The 13,855-nt window shown below is 41.7% G+C and overlaps 1 protein-coding gene across 1 annotated transcript in view; it reads left to right on the top strand.

Annotated features, from left to right (window-relative positions):
- The window catches only part of xpo6 (exportin 6), a 160,590-nt gene that overhangs the window by 65,346 nt on the left and 81,389 nt on the right, over positions 1-13,855 (top strand). Inside the window, exon 5 of the mRNA XM_063059477.1 lies at positions 3,442-3,601. Coding sequence (XP_062915547.1) covers positions 3,442-3,601 — 160 coding nt within the window. The remainder of the gene's footprint in view (positions 1-3,441; positions 3,602-13,855) is intronic.

Genomic DNA, 13,855 nt, shown 5'->3' with positions numbered 1-13,855 from the left:
AAATCCATACCTGCCAGATCCTTTCTAATACCATCAAATTTGGCCTTTTTCCAATCTAGAATCTCAACCCGAGGACCAAGCATGTGCTTTTCCATAATTACTTTGAAATTAATGGCTGTGTGATCACAGTTTGCAATGTATTCTCCTACACAAGCTTCTGTCACCTGCCCTGTCTCATTCTGTTATAGCATCGCACACTCACTCGTTTGGACTCCCACAGTGGTGCTAGAAAGTTTGTGAACCCTGTAGGATTTTCTGTATTTCTGCATAAATATGACCTAAAATGTGATTTGATCTTCAAGTAAGTCCTAAAGCTAGATAAAGAGAACCCAATTAAATAAATAACACCAAAAACATTATACTTGTTTATTTATTTATTGAGAAAAATGATTCAATATTACATATATTTGTTAGAAAAAGTATGTGAACCACTGCGGTAGTGTCTTCTACAAAAGCTATTTGGAGACTGGTGTTCCGATCAATGAAATGAAATTGGAGGTATGGGTTATACAGGTGCCCTGCTCAATATGTTTTAAAAAAGTCACACAGAGTCAGGTTACTGACAGAGCCTGCTCTTCTCCAGAAAGATCTGTTTATGTGCACGACGCATCGATCAAAACAACTTTCAGAGGGACCCTAGAAGAATTGTAGAGATACATGAAGCTGGAAAAGGCTGCAAAAATATTTTTAAAGACCTGAGTGTTCATCAGTCCACAGGAAGAGAAATTATCTAAAAATAAAGGAAATCTGTACTGTTGCTACTCTCCCTAGGAGTGGACATCCTGCACAGATCACACCAAGAGCACAACATGCAATGCTGAAGGACATGAAAAAGAACCCAAGGGTAACAGAAAAGGACCTGCAGAAATCTCTGGAACTTGCTAAAGGCTCTGTTCATGTGTCCACTATAAGAAAAACATTGATCAACAATGGTGTTCATGGAAGGACACCACAGAGGAAACCACTTGTTGCACGTCTCAAGTTTGCAAAAGACCACTTGAATGTTCTACAATGCTTCTAGGACAATGTTCTGTGGACAGAAGTTGAACTTTTTAACAGAAATGCACATTGCTATGTTTGGAGGAAAAAGGGCACTGCACACCAACACCCAAAACCTCATCCGAACTGTGAAGCATGGTGGAAGGAGCATTGTGAAATGGTTTGGGGCCATTTTGCTGCCTCAGGGCCTGAACAGCTTGCAATCGTTGAAGGAACAATGAATTCAAAATTGTATCAAGACGTTTTACAAGAGAATGTTAGGGTCACAGTCTGTCACCTGAAGCTTAATAGGAGTTGGGTGATGCAACGATAATGATCTGAAAGACAAGAGTAAATCAACAACAGAATAGTTTAAAAAGAAGAAAATCTGTGTTTTATCATTGCCGAGTCAAAGTTCTGACCTTAATACTATCGAAAAGTTGTGGAAGGACCTGAAGTAAGCAGTTCATGCAACAAAGCCCACCAACAGTGGGAAGCGGTTTTGTAAGGAGGAATGGCCTATAATTCCCCCAAGCCGATGTGCAGTTACCAGAAATGTTTAGTTGAAATTATTGCTGTACAAGGGGGTCACACCAGTTACTGAAAGCAAAGGTTCACATATTTTTTCCAACAAATACATGTAATATTGGAAATGAGAAAATCTGCAGATGCTGAAAATCCAAGCATCTGTGTTGCCTGTAATATTGGATTCTCTTTATGTAGTTTTCAGACTTGCGTGAAGATCTGATCACTTTTAAATCATATTTATGAAGAAATAGTGAAAATACTACAGGTTCACAAACTTTCTAGCACTAGTGTATGCACTGATTAAGGAAACTTTCCTGAACATATTTGACCAACTCTTTCCCATCTAGCTCTTTTACAATGTGGGAGTCCAGTCCAGTCAATCTGTGGAAAGTTAAAATCTCCTACTATCATAGTCTTGCTTTTTTTCTTTCAATGGTCTGCGATCTCTCTACAAATTTGCTCCTCTAAATCTCACGGACTGTTGGGACATGGTCTTACCTTTTTCACTCTTCAGTTCTACCCTTAAAGCCTCAGTAGACAAGTCTGTCCTGAATGAGCACTGCCATGACATTTTCCCTGACTAGTAATGCCACCCCTCCTGCTGTCGTGTCTAAAACAATGGGATCCCAGAACATCTCACTAATGGCTACGATGCCATATTTCTACGTGCTGGTCCATGCCCTGAGGTCATCCACCTTTTCTACAATACTCCTTGCATTGAAGTATGCATAGCCAAGAACATCATTCTCACCATGCTTAAACTTTCGATTCATGACTTTGTGTGTGTGGATCTTTCTCCACAAGTACTCCACTATCTGTTCTGGTACTCTTATTCCCATCCCGTTGTAACTCTAGTTTAAACCCATCCCCCTTTACAGAACTAGCAAACCGTCCTTCGAGAATATCAGTCCCCTCCAGTTCAGGTGAAAACCATCCCTTCTATACAGGTCCCACCTTCCCTGAAGCGAGCCTAATGATTATGAGATGCTGCCATATTCTGATTTTTCCACACTGAAGAAATATTTATGCTGTACACTCCATTGTTTTGCTTAATGATTTGAAAACTAATTAGATTGACTCTCAACCCTCAATATACTTCACTGTGGAGTATATTGTCATGTACACAGGCGCAATGAAAAACTTACTTGCAGCAGCATCACTGACAAATAGCATCATAAAAGCAGCAGTCACAATTCTCATGAACTACAATTTTTACAAGAAAACTCAATTAGAACAAATCAAAACCAAGTCCATTTTTATGCGTGGTGATTAAAGTTAGGTTCATGAAACTTATCCTTGTAATTTAACCAGAATCAGGTACTGACATATGTTGGGAATGTATTGTTTTGTGGTAGCAGTACAGTGTAACACATAAAATATATAATAAAAAGGATGTAAATAGTGGAAGAAAAGGAACTGTGAGGATCATTCAGAAATCTGATTATAGAGGGGAAGAAGCTGTTCCTGAGTGTGCATCTTCAGGCTACTGTACATCCTTCTCAATGATAGCAATACGAAGAGGGCATGTCTGAGATGGTGAGGGTTTCTTGCTGATGGATGTTGCCTTCTTGAGGCACCAATGTTGTGGAGGCTTGTGCCCATGATGACTTTACAACCCTCTGAAGCTTATTCCAATCTTGTGCATTGGTGCCTCCATTCCAGACATTAAAATGCTCTCCACTGTACAAACCAAATCTCCTCAAACTCCTAATGAAGTATAGCTGCTGACATGCCTCCTTCGTGATTGCATCAATGTGTTGGGCCCTGAACAGATCCTCTGAGATGTGGACACACAGGAACTTAAAGCTGCCCATCCTATCTGCCTCTGTACCCTTAATGAAGACTGGTGTGTGTGCTCTGGACTTCCCCTTCTTGAAGCTCATAATCAGTTCCTATACTTATTTTCCCACAAGATCAAATGTCTTCTAATTTCAGTTAATCCAGGCTCCGTCCACCACACCTTTGGGTCTGATCATGTTGAAGACTACCTCGGAGGAGTTGGCGTGCCCACGGGAGGACCTTAGTGTGGCACGGAAGGAGGAGCTGCGGAAACTGCTGCTGGATCAGGTGCCAACAGTACTGGGTCTTCTTACAGGTGAGTGTAAGAGCTGAGCTGATAGAGCAATGTTAGGTATGAGGGTGACAGAAAAACTGGAGGCTATTTAGGAGGGAAGATTTAGATTGATCTTAGAGTAGATCAAAAGGTTAGCACAACATCATGGGCTGAAGGGCCTGTACTATGCTATACTGTTCTTGATAAACACTGGCAGAGTTTTCTACCAACTACAAGATAAACTGTGAGAATAGGGCTGTCATTTGAACCATAGGACATGATATTTTAATCTCGCCAACTACTACAGTATGAAATGAATCTCCATACAATTATTGGGATGGTCATTATTGACCATTTGAAAGAAAATTGGGTTTAAATGTTTTTAAAATGTCCTACAGCAGTGGTGCAAGAGTAGGGAGGAAGCAGCTGTGAACTCTCCAGAGGGGTAGTCTTTGATAAGTGGAAGCAGGGTGGCAGAAAGGAAACGTGTATCTGGCCGAGCTGCATAAGACACTAGTGCCTTTTAATGGAAAATTGGATGGGAGTTGTAGGAAAGATTCAAGAACATGGTATTTGGGTAAGCTCTCGAATGCTCTATTAAAGGGTCAGCACAGATTTGTAGACCAAATGATGTTTCGTCACATTAACCCCTTTGCTTTTGTGCAACTGGATGGGATTTTTGGGAGACCAAAATGGATTTAATTGATCTGGGATCAGTAATAGCCTCATAAGTGTAAACCACTGCATTTTGCATTTACCTGGATTACAGAGCATGACTTATGAGGAAAGGTTATGAGCGTGCTAGGGCTTTTCCCTTCGGAGCGAAGGATGATATAGGTGTACAAGATGATAAGACGCGTTGATAGAGTGTGGACAGCCAGTGCTGTTTGTCAGCAATGACTAATTCGAGAGGCTATACATTTAAGGTGATTAGAGGAAAGTTGATTGGTGGATGTCAGAGATTTTTTTTAAACAGAGTGGTGGGTGCATGGAATGTGCTGCCAGGGCAGTGATAGAGACAGATACATAGGGACATTTAACAGACTCTTATATAGGTACATGAATGCTAGGAAATGGAGGGCTATATGGGAGGGAGGGATTAGTTATATCCTGGAGTAGTTAAAGGGTCAGCACAACATTGTGGGCAGAAGAGCCCCTGTATTGCGCTGTAATGTTCTATATTGATCATGAAATGCTTAAGGAAGTCCAAAACAAAGAGTAATTTGCTGTGTATTCAAATGTACCAAATTGATAAAATGTGGGAGTTGTAGGTTTTGTATTTCAAACTTTGCGATTTTTAATAGTGTTTTGGGGGTTGGGGTGGGGTGAGGGGATAGTTGCTAGAGCATATCTGGTCATTACTTGCATACCAAGTACAGTGGATTCTGGTTAACTGGGACACACAGGGACCAGTACATTTTTGCCTAATTAAGTGGCTGCCCCAATTAGCCAAAGTTTCATGGTGGGGGGGGAGTATAAGAAAGGCAAACTACCGTTTAACTGAGTAACAAATTGTGTATTTAAATGAAAACAGAACAAATTAGAACACTATCAATACTATTAACTATAGTACTATAACACTGTATTAGTTCCTAATAGTTATCGACAGAGAAATTCATCCAGTGTACACTGCTTTGTTCTTTTGTTTGACTGTAAATGAACAAATTCAGCACAGACATCTAGTGTAGATAATGAACCGTCTTCATGCAATCTTTTCGGCAATTGCATTCTCCAAATTTTCATTTTCATTGTAAAATTCAAGGTAATTGTCATGATCTTCAAATTTTTTGTAGGTCCTAACTTGTTGAAGTAGCGAAATCATTTCATTTTCACCATTGGCTGTTCCTGGCATTTCCAGGCCTGAATGCTTGAAACTGCAGTGACCATAACAGTTCTAAATTATTTCTTGCCAACTATCAGTGACAAAACTTGCTGCTTTTTGAACACAGACACACACAACTGACGCTATTTTAAAAATTGTTCACTCTAAGCAGATTCAAAATCAGAATCAGGTTTATTATCACCGGCATGTGACATGAAATTTTGTTAACTTTAGCGGCAGCAGTTCAATGCAATAAATAATCTAGCAGAGAGGGAAAAATTAATAATAAATAAAATTTTAAAAATAATAAATAAACAAGTAAATCAATTACTTATATTAATAGATTTTTTAAAACGTGCAAAAACAGAAGTACTGCATATTTTTTTAAAAAGTGAGGTAGTGTCCAAAGATTCAATGTCCATTTAGGAATCGGATGGCAGAGGGAAAGAAGCTGTTCCTGAATCACTGAGTGTGTGCCTTCAGGCTTCTGTACCTCCTACCTGATGGTAACAGTGAGAAAAGGGCATGCCCTGGGTGCTGGAGGTCCTTAATAATGGATGCTGCCTTTCTGAGACACCGCTCCCTAAAGATGTCCTGGGTACTTTGTAGGCTAGTGCTCAAGATGGAGCTGACTAGATTTACAACCCTCTGCAGCTTCTTTTGGTCCTGTGCAGTAGCCCCTCCATACCAGACAGTGATGCAGCCTGTCAGAATGCTCTCCATGGTACAACTATAAAAGTTTTTGGGTGTATTTGTTGACATGCCAAATCTCTTCAAACTCCTAATAAAGTATAGGCGCTGTCTAGCCTTCTTTATAACTACATTGATATGTTGGGACCAGGTTAGATCCTCAGAGATCTTGACACAATGTAGTATCTAACAGCCATATAATTACGCGCGACTGATGCTAGTTAGAAGCTATTCAGCAATAGTTTCCTGTCCCAATTAAGCAGCATAGTGTCCCAAATAAACAAAAGGAATCCCAGCGATTTTCTCAATTAGTTTTTGTTCTTTAATATTTGGCCTAAATGAGAGGCTGTCATGATTAACTGATGGCCCAATTAATCAGAATCCGCTGTATTTCACTTTACCCCCATGTAATAGAATCATTGATTGCAACCAAGAAAATCATCTACTACTACTTCTCATTGTTTTTTTTTGGATCCCTTGCATGGAATAGTAGAGATGTGATTGTTCTCCTTAGTACGCAAGTCAATGAGTTGCGAGTTGTAATAAAAGCATTTTATATTTTTCTTCACTTTTACCTCAACATCAAGGAATATGGCCATAAACTAGCAGAATTATTTATAAAGCAGATAACAAGAGCTTTTGCAATGAAAATGGGGGAGCGAGCAGGCACCAGTCTCTCGGAGGATGATACTGGGAATTAATGGTTCATCAGGCAATGGCAGGAGATTTCAATGAGTGTGGATGGAAATGATGGGCATTTTGAAAGTGAATAAGTTCGGGATATACAGGAAAGTAAGGAGAAGGGTTTGTCTGAATGGCCAGTGTGACCAATGTCTTGTAGAGTCATATAGCACGCAGACAGGCCCTTTGGCCCATCTTGTTCATGCCAGTCATCAGTTACCCATCAAAAAAACAAATCGATGGTAAAGGGAGAATGAAGATGTTTCCCTTGGTAGATTGCTCAAGGGTTGGTGATACAGAGAGAAGGTGACCAAAGCTGATCTGAGGAAAAATTTGTTTTATCCACCAGGTAGAATAATCTTGGGGCAGCACAGTAGCGTAGCACTATTACAATGTTAAAGACCCAGATTCAATTTCAGCTGCTCTCTGTAGGGAGTTTGTATGTTCTCCCTATGAATGTGTGGGTTTCCTCCAGGTGCTCTGGTTTCCTCCCATATTCCAAAGACAGGGTTAATAGGTTAATTGGTCACATGGGTGTAATTGGACAGTATGTCCTTGTTGGGCTGGAAGTGCCTGTTACTGTCTGTACCTTTAATAAAAGTAAAGTAGTTCAGGTCTGTGCTACTACAGTGGAGAGGTACATTTGTAGTTCAGGTCTGTGTTAATAGAGTAGAGAAGTTCATTTGTAATTCAGGTCTTGCGAGAACAGGTATGGGCTGAATCATTGCACACCTGTACAATAACCTACTTGTAATTATGGAGTGTTCTTCAAAATGCTGGGGGTTAACCTCATGATAGACTGGCATCCTATCCGGGGGGGGGGGGGGTAGTCTCCTACTCTCAGTCACTTCACGCCATGGAAACCGGCATAAGCACCGGCCTGATGAGCCTATTATGCTCAGGACAGACCTTAACTTTTTTAACTTCCATTGAAGGCAGTTCAGGGAAGTCTCGCAATCTTAGCAAATGATGAAAGGTTGAGCACATTGAATCCAGGATATGGTTTCAGAGTTGGGGATCAGCACTAAGGTCGAGGAATTTCTTCATTGGTTGAGAACCTTTGGTATTCTCTACCCGCAGAACTCTTGAGTCGAAGTTATTGAATACACATTCAAAGTGGTGATAGATGGAACTGTAAACAATAAGTCAATTCTGGTTTGTGCAAAACTGGCAGGAAATTCAGTGAGATACTCTTGTTCCTTTCTTATTTTTTAAAAATTCTCTGGTTTGCTTAGACTCAGAGATTCACAAAGCTTTTTCAAAATTGAGTAGAAATATAAAACACCACCACCCCAGTGAGGCCATGGGTACCGGAAAAATTGATGTTTTCAGTCCTAACATTAATAAAGTTTCAGTAGTTAGGATATCCAAGGTTCTGAAAAAAAAGTAGCCGAGATTTATCTAATGGGGAAGGGCAACTGAAGGCTGAAGAACTTCTTCCTATTTCTATGTTCTTGTGACTAATAACTGCCGACACAGTGTGGACCCCTTACTGTTGGGAAGCGGTTCCAACAATCTGCTGATAATGTAATCTTCATCTGCCCCATCCTGTTCTGGCACTGAAACCCACCTCCTGGTCTCAATTACTTCCACACTGGAATATTCTGGCACATTTCGGGCTGGGCTCTTACCTTCCATTCTGTATAAACTGGTCTTCTCCAAAACATCTGCTCGCCTCAGTCACTTGTGATTATTGGAACACAGTCAGTGCTGCATTCTTCCAAGTTGCACCCTTGGTTTGAAGTCTCACCAGGGCCTGGCCATAATCTTCTGTTCTTTCCAAGGTTTCTGCACTTCTCCTTTCCGAGTTCCTTGGTGCTCTGATTTCTTTCACTCTTGAGCTGTCTGTGCTCTGCTGTGCAGTTAACCCTCTCTATTACTGAATCAATAGAACTCTATTCAGATGCACACCTATTAACTGTTACTCTGCTGAATCAGTAGTAACTGAATATCAACAGAGTGATTAATATTTTCCTTATTACACAAGCTACGTTTTTGTATGGTTGATGATTTTAACATTTTGAACAGATCATTATGTAGTGTAGGGCTTCGGAGGAAGTGGCTTGAGAGATAGCGGATTCATCGGTTGTTGCCTACTAAAATGTTCAAGATTATGGAACAGAGGTACCCAAACTTTTTTATATCATGGACCCTTACCATTAACCGAGGGGTGCATTGTCCCCAGGTTGGGAAGCCCTGGTCTAGATGATCCAAAACCTGCAAATCTAATTTCATTACTCGAGAGCTGGGAGAAGGAGACAAGGAACTGTAGTCAGGTTAGCTTAACGCATCATTTGGAAACTGTTGGAACCTTGTTATTAAGGAGGTGATGGAGGGACAAGGAAATCACTAGACAGTCAAACAGGATCAGCATGATCTGATGAGAAGAAAATCATGTTCCACAAATTTCTTTGAGCTCTCTGAGGGTAAAACTGACTGGGAGGATGGGGGGTGGAATTCATAGATGATGTGTTTTTGGGTTTCTACAAGGTGTTCACTGGCTGGTGCATGAAGGTTGCTGAACAAGAAACCATGGCATTGGGGGTACTGTATTGGCACAGTAGTAGTTGTGCAATCACTCGAGTTGAGTATGATGCTCTCTTATTGATGGGTCCTCGGGTGGCTCTAGAGGCAATCCAGGATCAATCTTTTCCGGTGCAGTTTGGGCAAATGTGAATGGTGGCTGTGGTTAGAGGACAGGTCTTCTGGTTGTTCATTCTTTTGCAGCTGCTGCTTGTTCTCTGCAGCACAGTGGAGGTCGATCTCATATCGTGCAGCTCCCTCTTGAACATATTTCCTCCAGTGCATCTATTAAGTGTAGGACTTCCTAGTTTTTAGATGTAATGTTGAATTTAATCAGGCTGATTCTGATGTTATCACTGAAGTGTTTCTTTTGCCTATCAGGGGCTCACTGACCTTCCTTCAACAGAGAAGAAAGGATCTGTTTGGGGAGATGAGAGTTAGGCATCCAATATTGGCATAGAGAGGTGAATAGCTAACTACAGGCAAGAGAACTGGGGTAAATGGGTTTCCTCCGGTTTTGGAACCAATAACTCATGGGTACCACAGGGACTAGTGCAGTTTATCATCTGTCTTAATGACTTGGATGAATCGAGTGGAGGAGGGTGAATGGTTGAGACACACGTCGGATCACTAGGCAGAGCAGACTCAGAGCAGATTGGTTTTCTGCTGCTCCTATTTCTCATCGCAAGTCAGAGCAGACTTCAGAAATACCACATTGGTGAATGTTTCAAATGACACCTGTGTTTGGAAGTCCCTTTGAGTAAGGGGTATAGGAGTATACTTAAGGAAACTAGGGGGACAAAAAGGGACCAGCGACAGGATATCCCTGGTAGATAAAATAAACGATTTTCCTTGAAGATTCTATAATTATAATGAGTAGCTAGGGAGAAGATAGGTCTCTTTAAGCATCATTGTGGTTGTGCATGTGTCTGTGTGTGTGGAAGATGGGCAAAATCTTGAAGTTCAGAGTAAATATATTATCAAAGGATGTGTATGTCACCGTATACAAACCTCAGATTCTTATTTTTGCAGGCATTCACAAAACGTACAAAGAAATAAAAATAATAATAATAAGACAAAGAATAAATAAGCAATAAGTATTGAGAACATGAGAGAAAGAGTCCTTGAAAGTGAGGCCATAGGTTGTGGGAACAGTTCGGTGATGGGGTGAGTGAAGTTGAGTGAAATTATCCTCTCTGGTTCAAGACTCAATTGAATACTTCTCTGCATTTACCGTCAAGAAAGACATGGAAGCTAGTGCGCCCAGGGGATGGGAGAGAGATAATCCGGAGCATATCGGCGTTACAGAGGAGGAGATGTTGGAGGTCCTGAAACACGTAAAGCTGGATAAATCCCCACTGTTTGATCAGGCGTATCTTACATATTATGGAAGCAAGGGAAGAGATTGCTGCACCTAGCAGAAATTATTTTGTACCATCATTGGTACTGGAAGGCCGGGAAAATTGTGCCTTTAAGGGCAGCGGAAAAGCCAGGGAACTGCAGGCTATTGAGCTTTCTCTCTGTGGTGGGAAAGTTATTAGATTCTGAAGGACAGGATTGAATTGCATTTTGAAAAGCAAGGACTGATTATGGATAGTCAGCATGGCTTTGTCTTGAAAATTTTATCTCTGGAATGAGTTTTCTGCACATTAAGGGATTAATGAGGGAAAGGTGGTAGATGTTGTCTTCACAAACCTTAGTGAAGTCTTTGATAAGGTCCCATGTTGTAGGCTGGTCCAGGAGGTTAAGACACATGGTTTCCAGGGTAAATCTGCTAATTGGATGCAAAATTGGTGTGGTGATTGAGGAGGGTTGTTCCTCAAATTGGAACAATATTCCCAGTGATGTGCCACAGGGATCGCTGCTGGTGCCCCTGTTGTTTCTCAGATAAATTAGTGACCTGGGTGAGAATGTAAGTGGCATGGTTAGTAAGTCTGTAGAGGATGCAAGACTTGGTAACACACACAAAACGCTGGAGGAACTCAGCAGGCCAAGTGCATCTATGAAAAGACGAAACATTCAATGTTTTAGGCAGAGACCCTTCATCAGATGCTGCCTGACCTGCTGAGTTCTTCCACCATTTTGGGTGTGTTCCTTGGATTTTCTTGTCTTTGTGCTACACGAGACTTGATATTAGAGACCACACCTAGAGTATTGTGTGCACTTTTGGTCCCCTAATCTGAGGAAAGACATTCTTGCCATAGAGGGAGTACAAAGAAGGTTCACCAGATTGATTCCTGGGATGGCAGGACTTTCGTATGAAGAAAGACTGGATGAACTGGGCTTGTACTCGTTGGAATTTAGAAGATTGAGGGTGGATCTTATTGAAACGTATAAAATCCTAACGGGATTGGACAGGCTAGATGCAGGAAGATTGTTCCTGATGTTGGGGAAGTCCAGAGCGAGGGGTCACAGTTTGAGGATAAAGGGGAAGCCTTTTAGGACCGAGATGAGGAAAAACTTCTTCACACAGAGGGTGGTGAATCTGTGGAATTCTCTGCCACAGGAAACAGTTGAGGCCAGTTCATTGGCTATATTTAAGAGGGAGTTAGATATGGCCCTTGTGGCTAAAAGGATCAGAGGATATGGAGAGAAGGCAGGTACAGGGTTCTGAGTTGGATGATCAGCCATGATCGTACTAAATGGTGGTGCAGGCTCGAAGGGCCAAATGGCCTACTCCTGCACCTATTTTCTATGTTTCTATTGGGGTAGTGGAGAAGGTTGTCTAAGGTTGCAACAGAATACTGATCGTCTGGGCAAGGGAATGACAGATGGAGTTTAACTTAAATTCTAATGCAACATGATATATTTCTGGTTGCTACACTACATGGAAGATATGATTAAGCTAGAGAGCGTGCAGATAACACCCATGGGGATGTTACCTGAATTGGAGAGCTAGAGATACAAGGGAAGATTGGATAGGCTGTGTCTGAGGCGTGCAAGACTCTTGTCCCCATTCTAAAAACTTTCTATGGGAGCATGGTTGAGAATATCCTGTTTGGCTACATCATTAAGTGGTAAGGCAGTTGCAAGACCCTACGGAGGACAGTAAAAACTGCCAAGAGGATCACTGGGGTCTACCTCCCCCTATTTGTGACATTTACCAGGAGTTTTGCAAACAAAGTGCCTGAAGCATTGTTGAGGATCCCTACCACTCATCCCACAGTCTTTGACCCCCTACTGGAAAGAGGGTGGTACAGGAGCATCAGGACTAGGACTGTCAGACTGGGTAACAGCTTCTTCCCTCAGGCTGTGAGACTAATGAATACCCTGCCACCACTGAGATTTTGTCACTCGGACAGCGAGCTGTTTACTGTTTACCTGTGCTATGCACCACATGCACTTTGAGTTATCTTTATCAACTTATTTGTGGTAATATTTGAGTTTATCTGGTGTGCGTGATATATTTTGTGGGTACACGGTGGTCCTGCTGAATGTTTCATTGTGCTGTATATATGTACAGTCAGGTGATAATAAACTTGAACTGGCACTGTTTTCCTTTAGCCATAGAAGGCTAAGAGGTGACCTGATAAGAGGTATATTGAAATAATGAGAGGCATGGACAGGATCAATAGCCAAAGTGGGAAGCATGTCTAAAACTAGATGGCATAGATTTGAGGTGAGAGGGAGGAGGTTTAAAGGCAATTGGAAAGGTAAACTGTTCACACAAAGAAGAGTTGATATCAAAAATATCAAAAGGGTAAAGGAAAACCCCAAGGCATTCTTCAATTATGTGAAGAAAAAAAGGATGACAGGAGTGAAGGTAGGACCGATTAGAGATAAAGGTGGGAAGATGTGCCTGGAGGCTGTGGAAGCGAGCGAGGTCCTCAATGAATACTTCTCTTCGGTATTCACCAATGAGAGGGAACTTGATGATGGTGAGGACAATATGAGTGAGGTTGATGTTCTGGAGCATGTTGATATTAAGGGAGAAGAGGTGTTGGAGTTGCTAAAATACATTAGGACGGATAAGTTCCCGGAGCCTGACGGAATATTCCCCAGGCTGCTCCATGAGGCGAGGGAAGAGATTGCTGAGCCTCTGGCTAGGATCTTTATGTCCTCGTTGTCCACAGGAATGGTACCGGAGGATTGGAGGGAGGAAAATGTTGTCCCCTTGTTCAAAAAAGGTAGTAGGGATAGTCTGGGTAATTATAGACCAGTGAGCCTTACGTCTGTGGTGGGAAAGCTGTTGGAAAAGATTCTTAGAGAGAGGATCTATGAGCATTTAGAGAATCATGGTCTGATCAGGGACAGTCAGTATGGCTTTGTGAAGGGCAGATCGTTTCTAACAAGCCTGATAAAGTTCTTTGAGGAGGTGACCAGACATATAGATGAGGGTAGTGCACTGGATGTGATCTATATGGATTTTAGTAAGGCATTTGACAAGGTTCCACATGGTAGGCCTATTCAGAAAGTCAGAAGGCATGGGATCCAGGGAAGTTTGGCCAGGTGGATTCAGAATTAGCTTGCCTGCAGAAGGCAGAGGGTGGTGGTGGAGGGAGTACATTCAGATTGGAGGATTGTGACTAGTGATGTCCCACAAGGATCTGTTCTGGGACCTCTACTTATCATGATTTTTA

This window comes from Mobula hypostoma, chromosome 9 (genome assembly GCF_963921235.1).
Source record: "Mobula hypostoma chromosome 9, sMobHyp1.1, whole genome shotgun sequence".
Lineage (NCBI taxonomy): Eukaryota > Metazoa > Chordata > Chondrichthyes > Myliobatiformes > Myliobatidae > Mobula > Mobula hypostoma.
The sequence above is the reverse complement of the archived record's forward strand: the minus strand, read 5'-3'. Positions and strand labels throughout refer to the sequence as shown.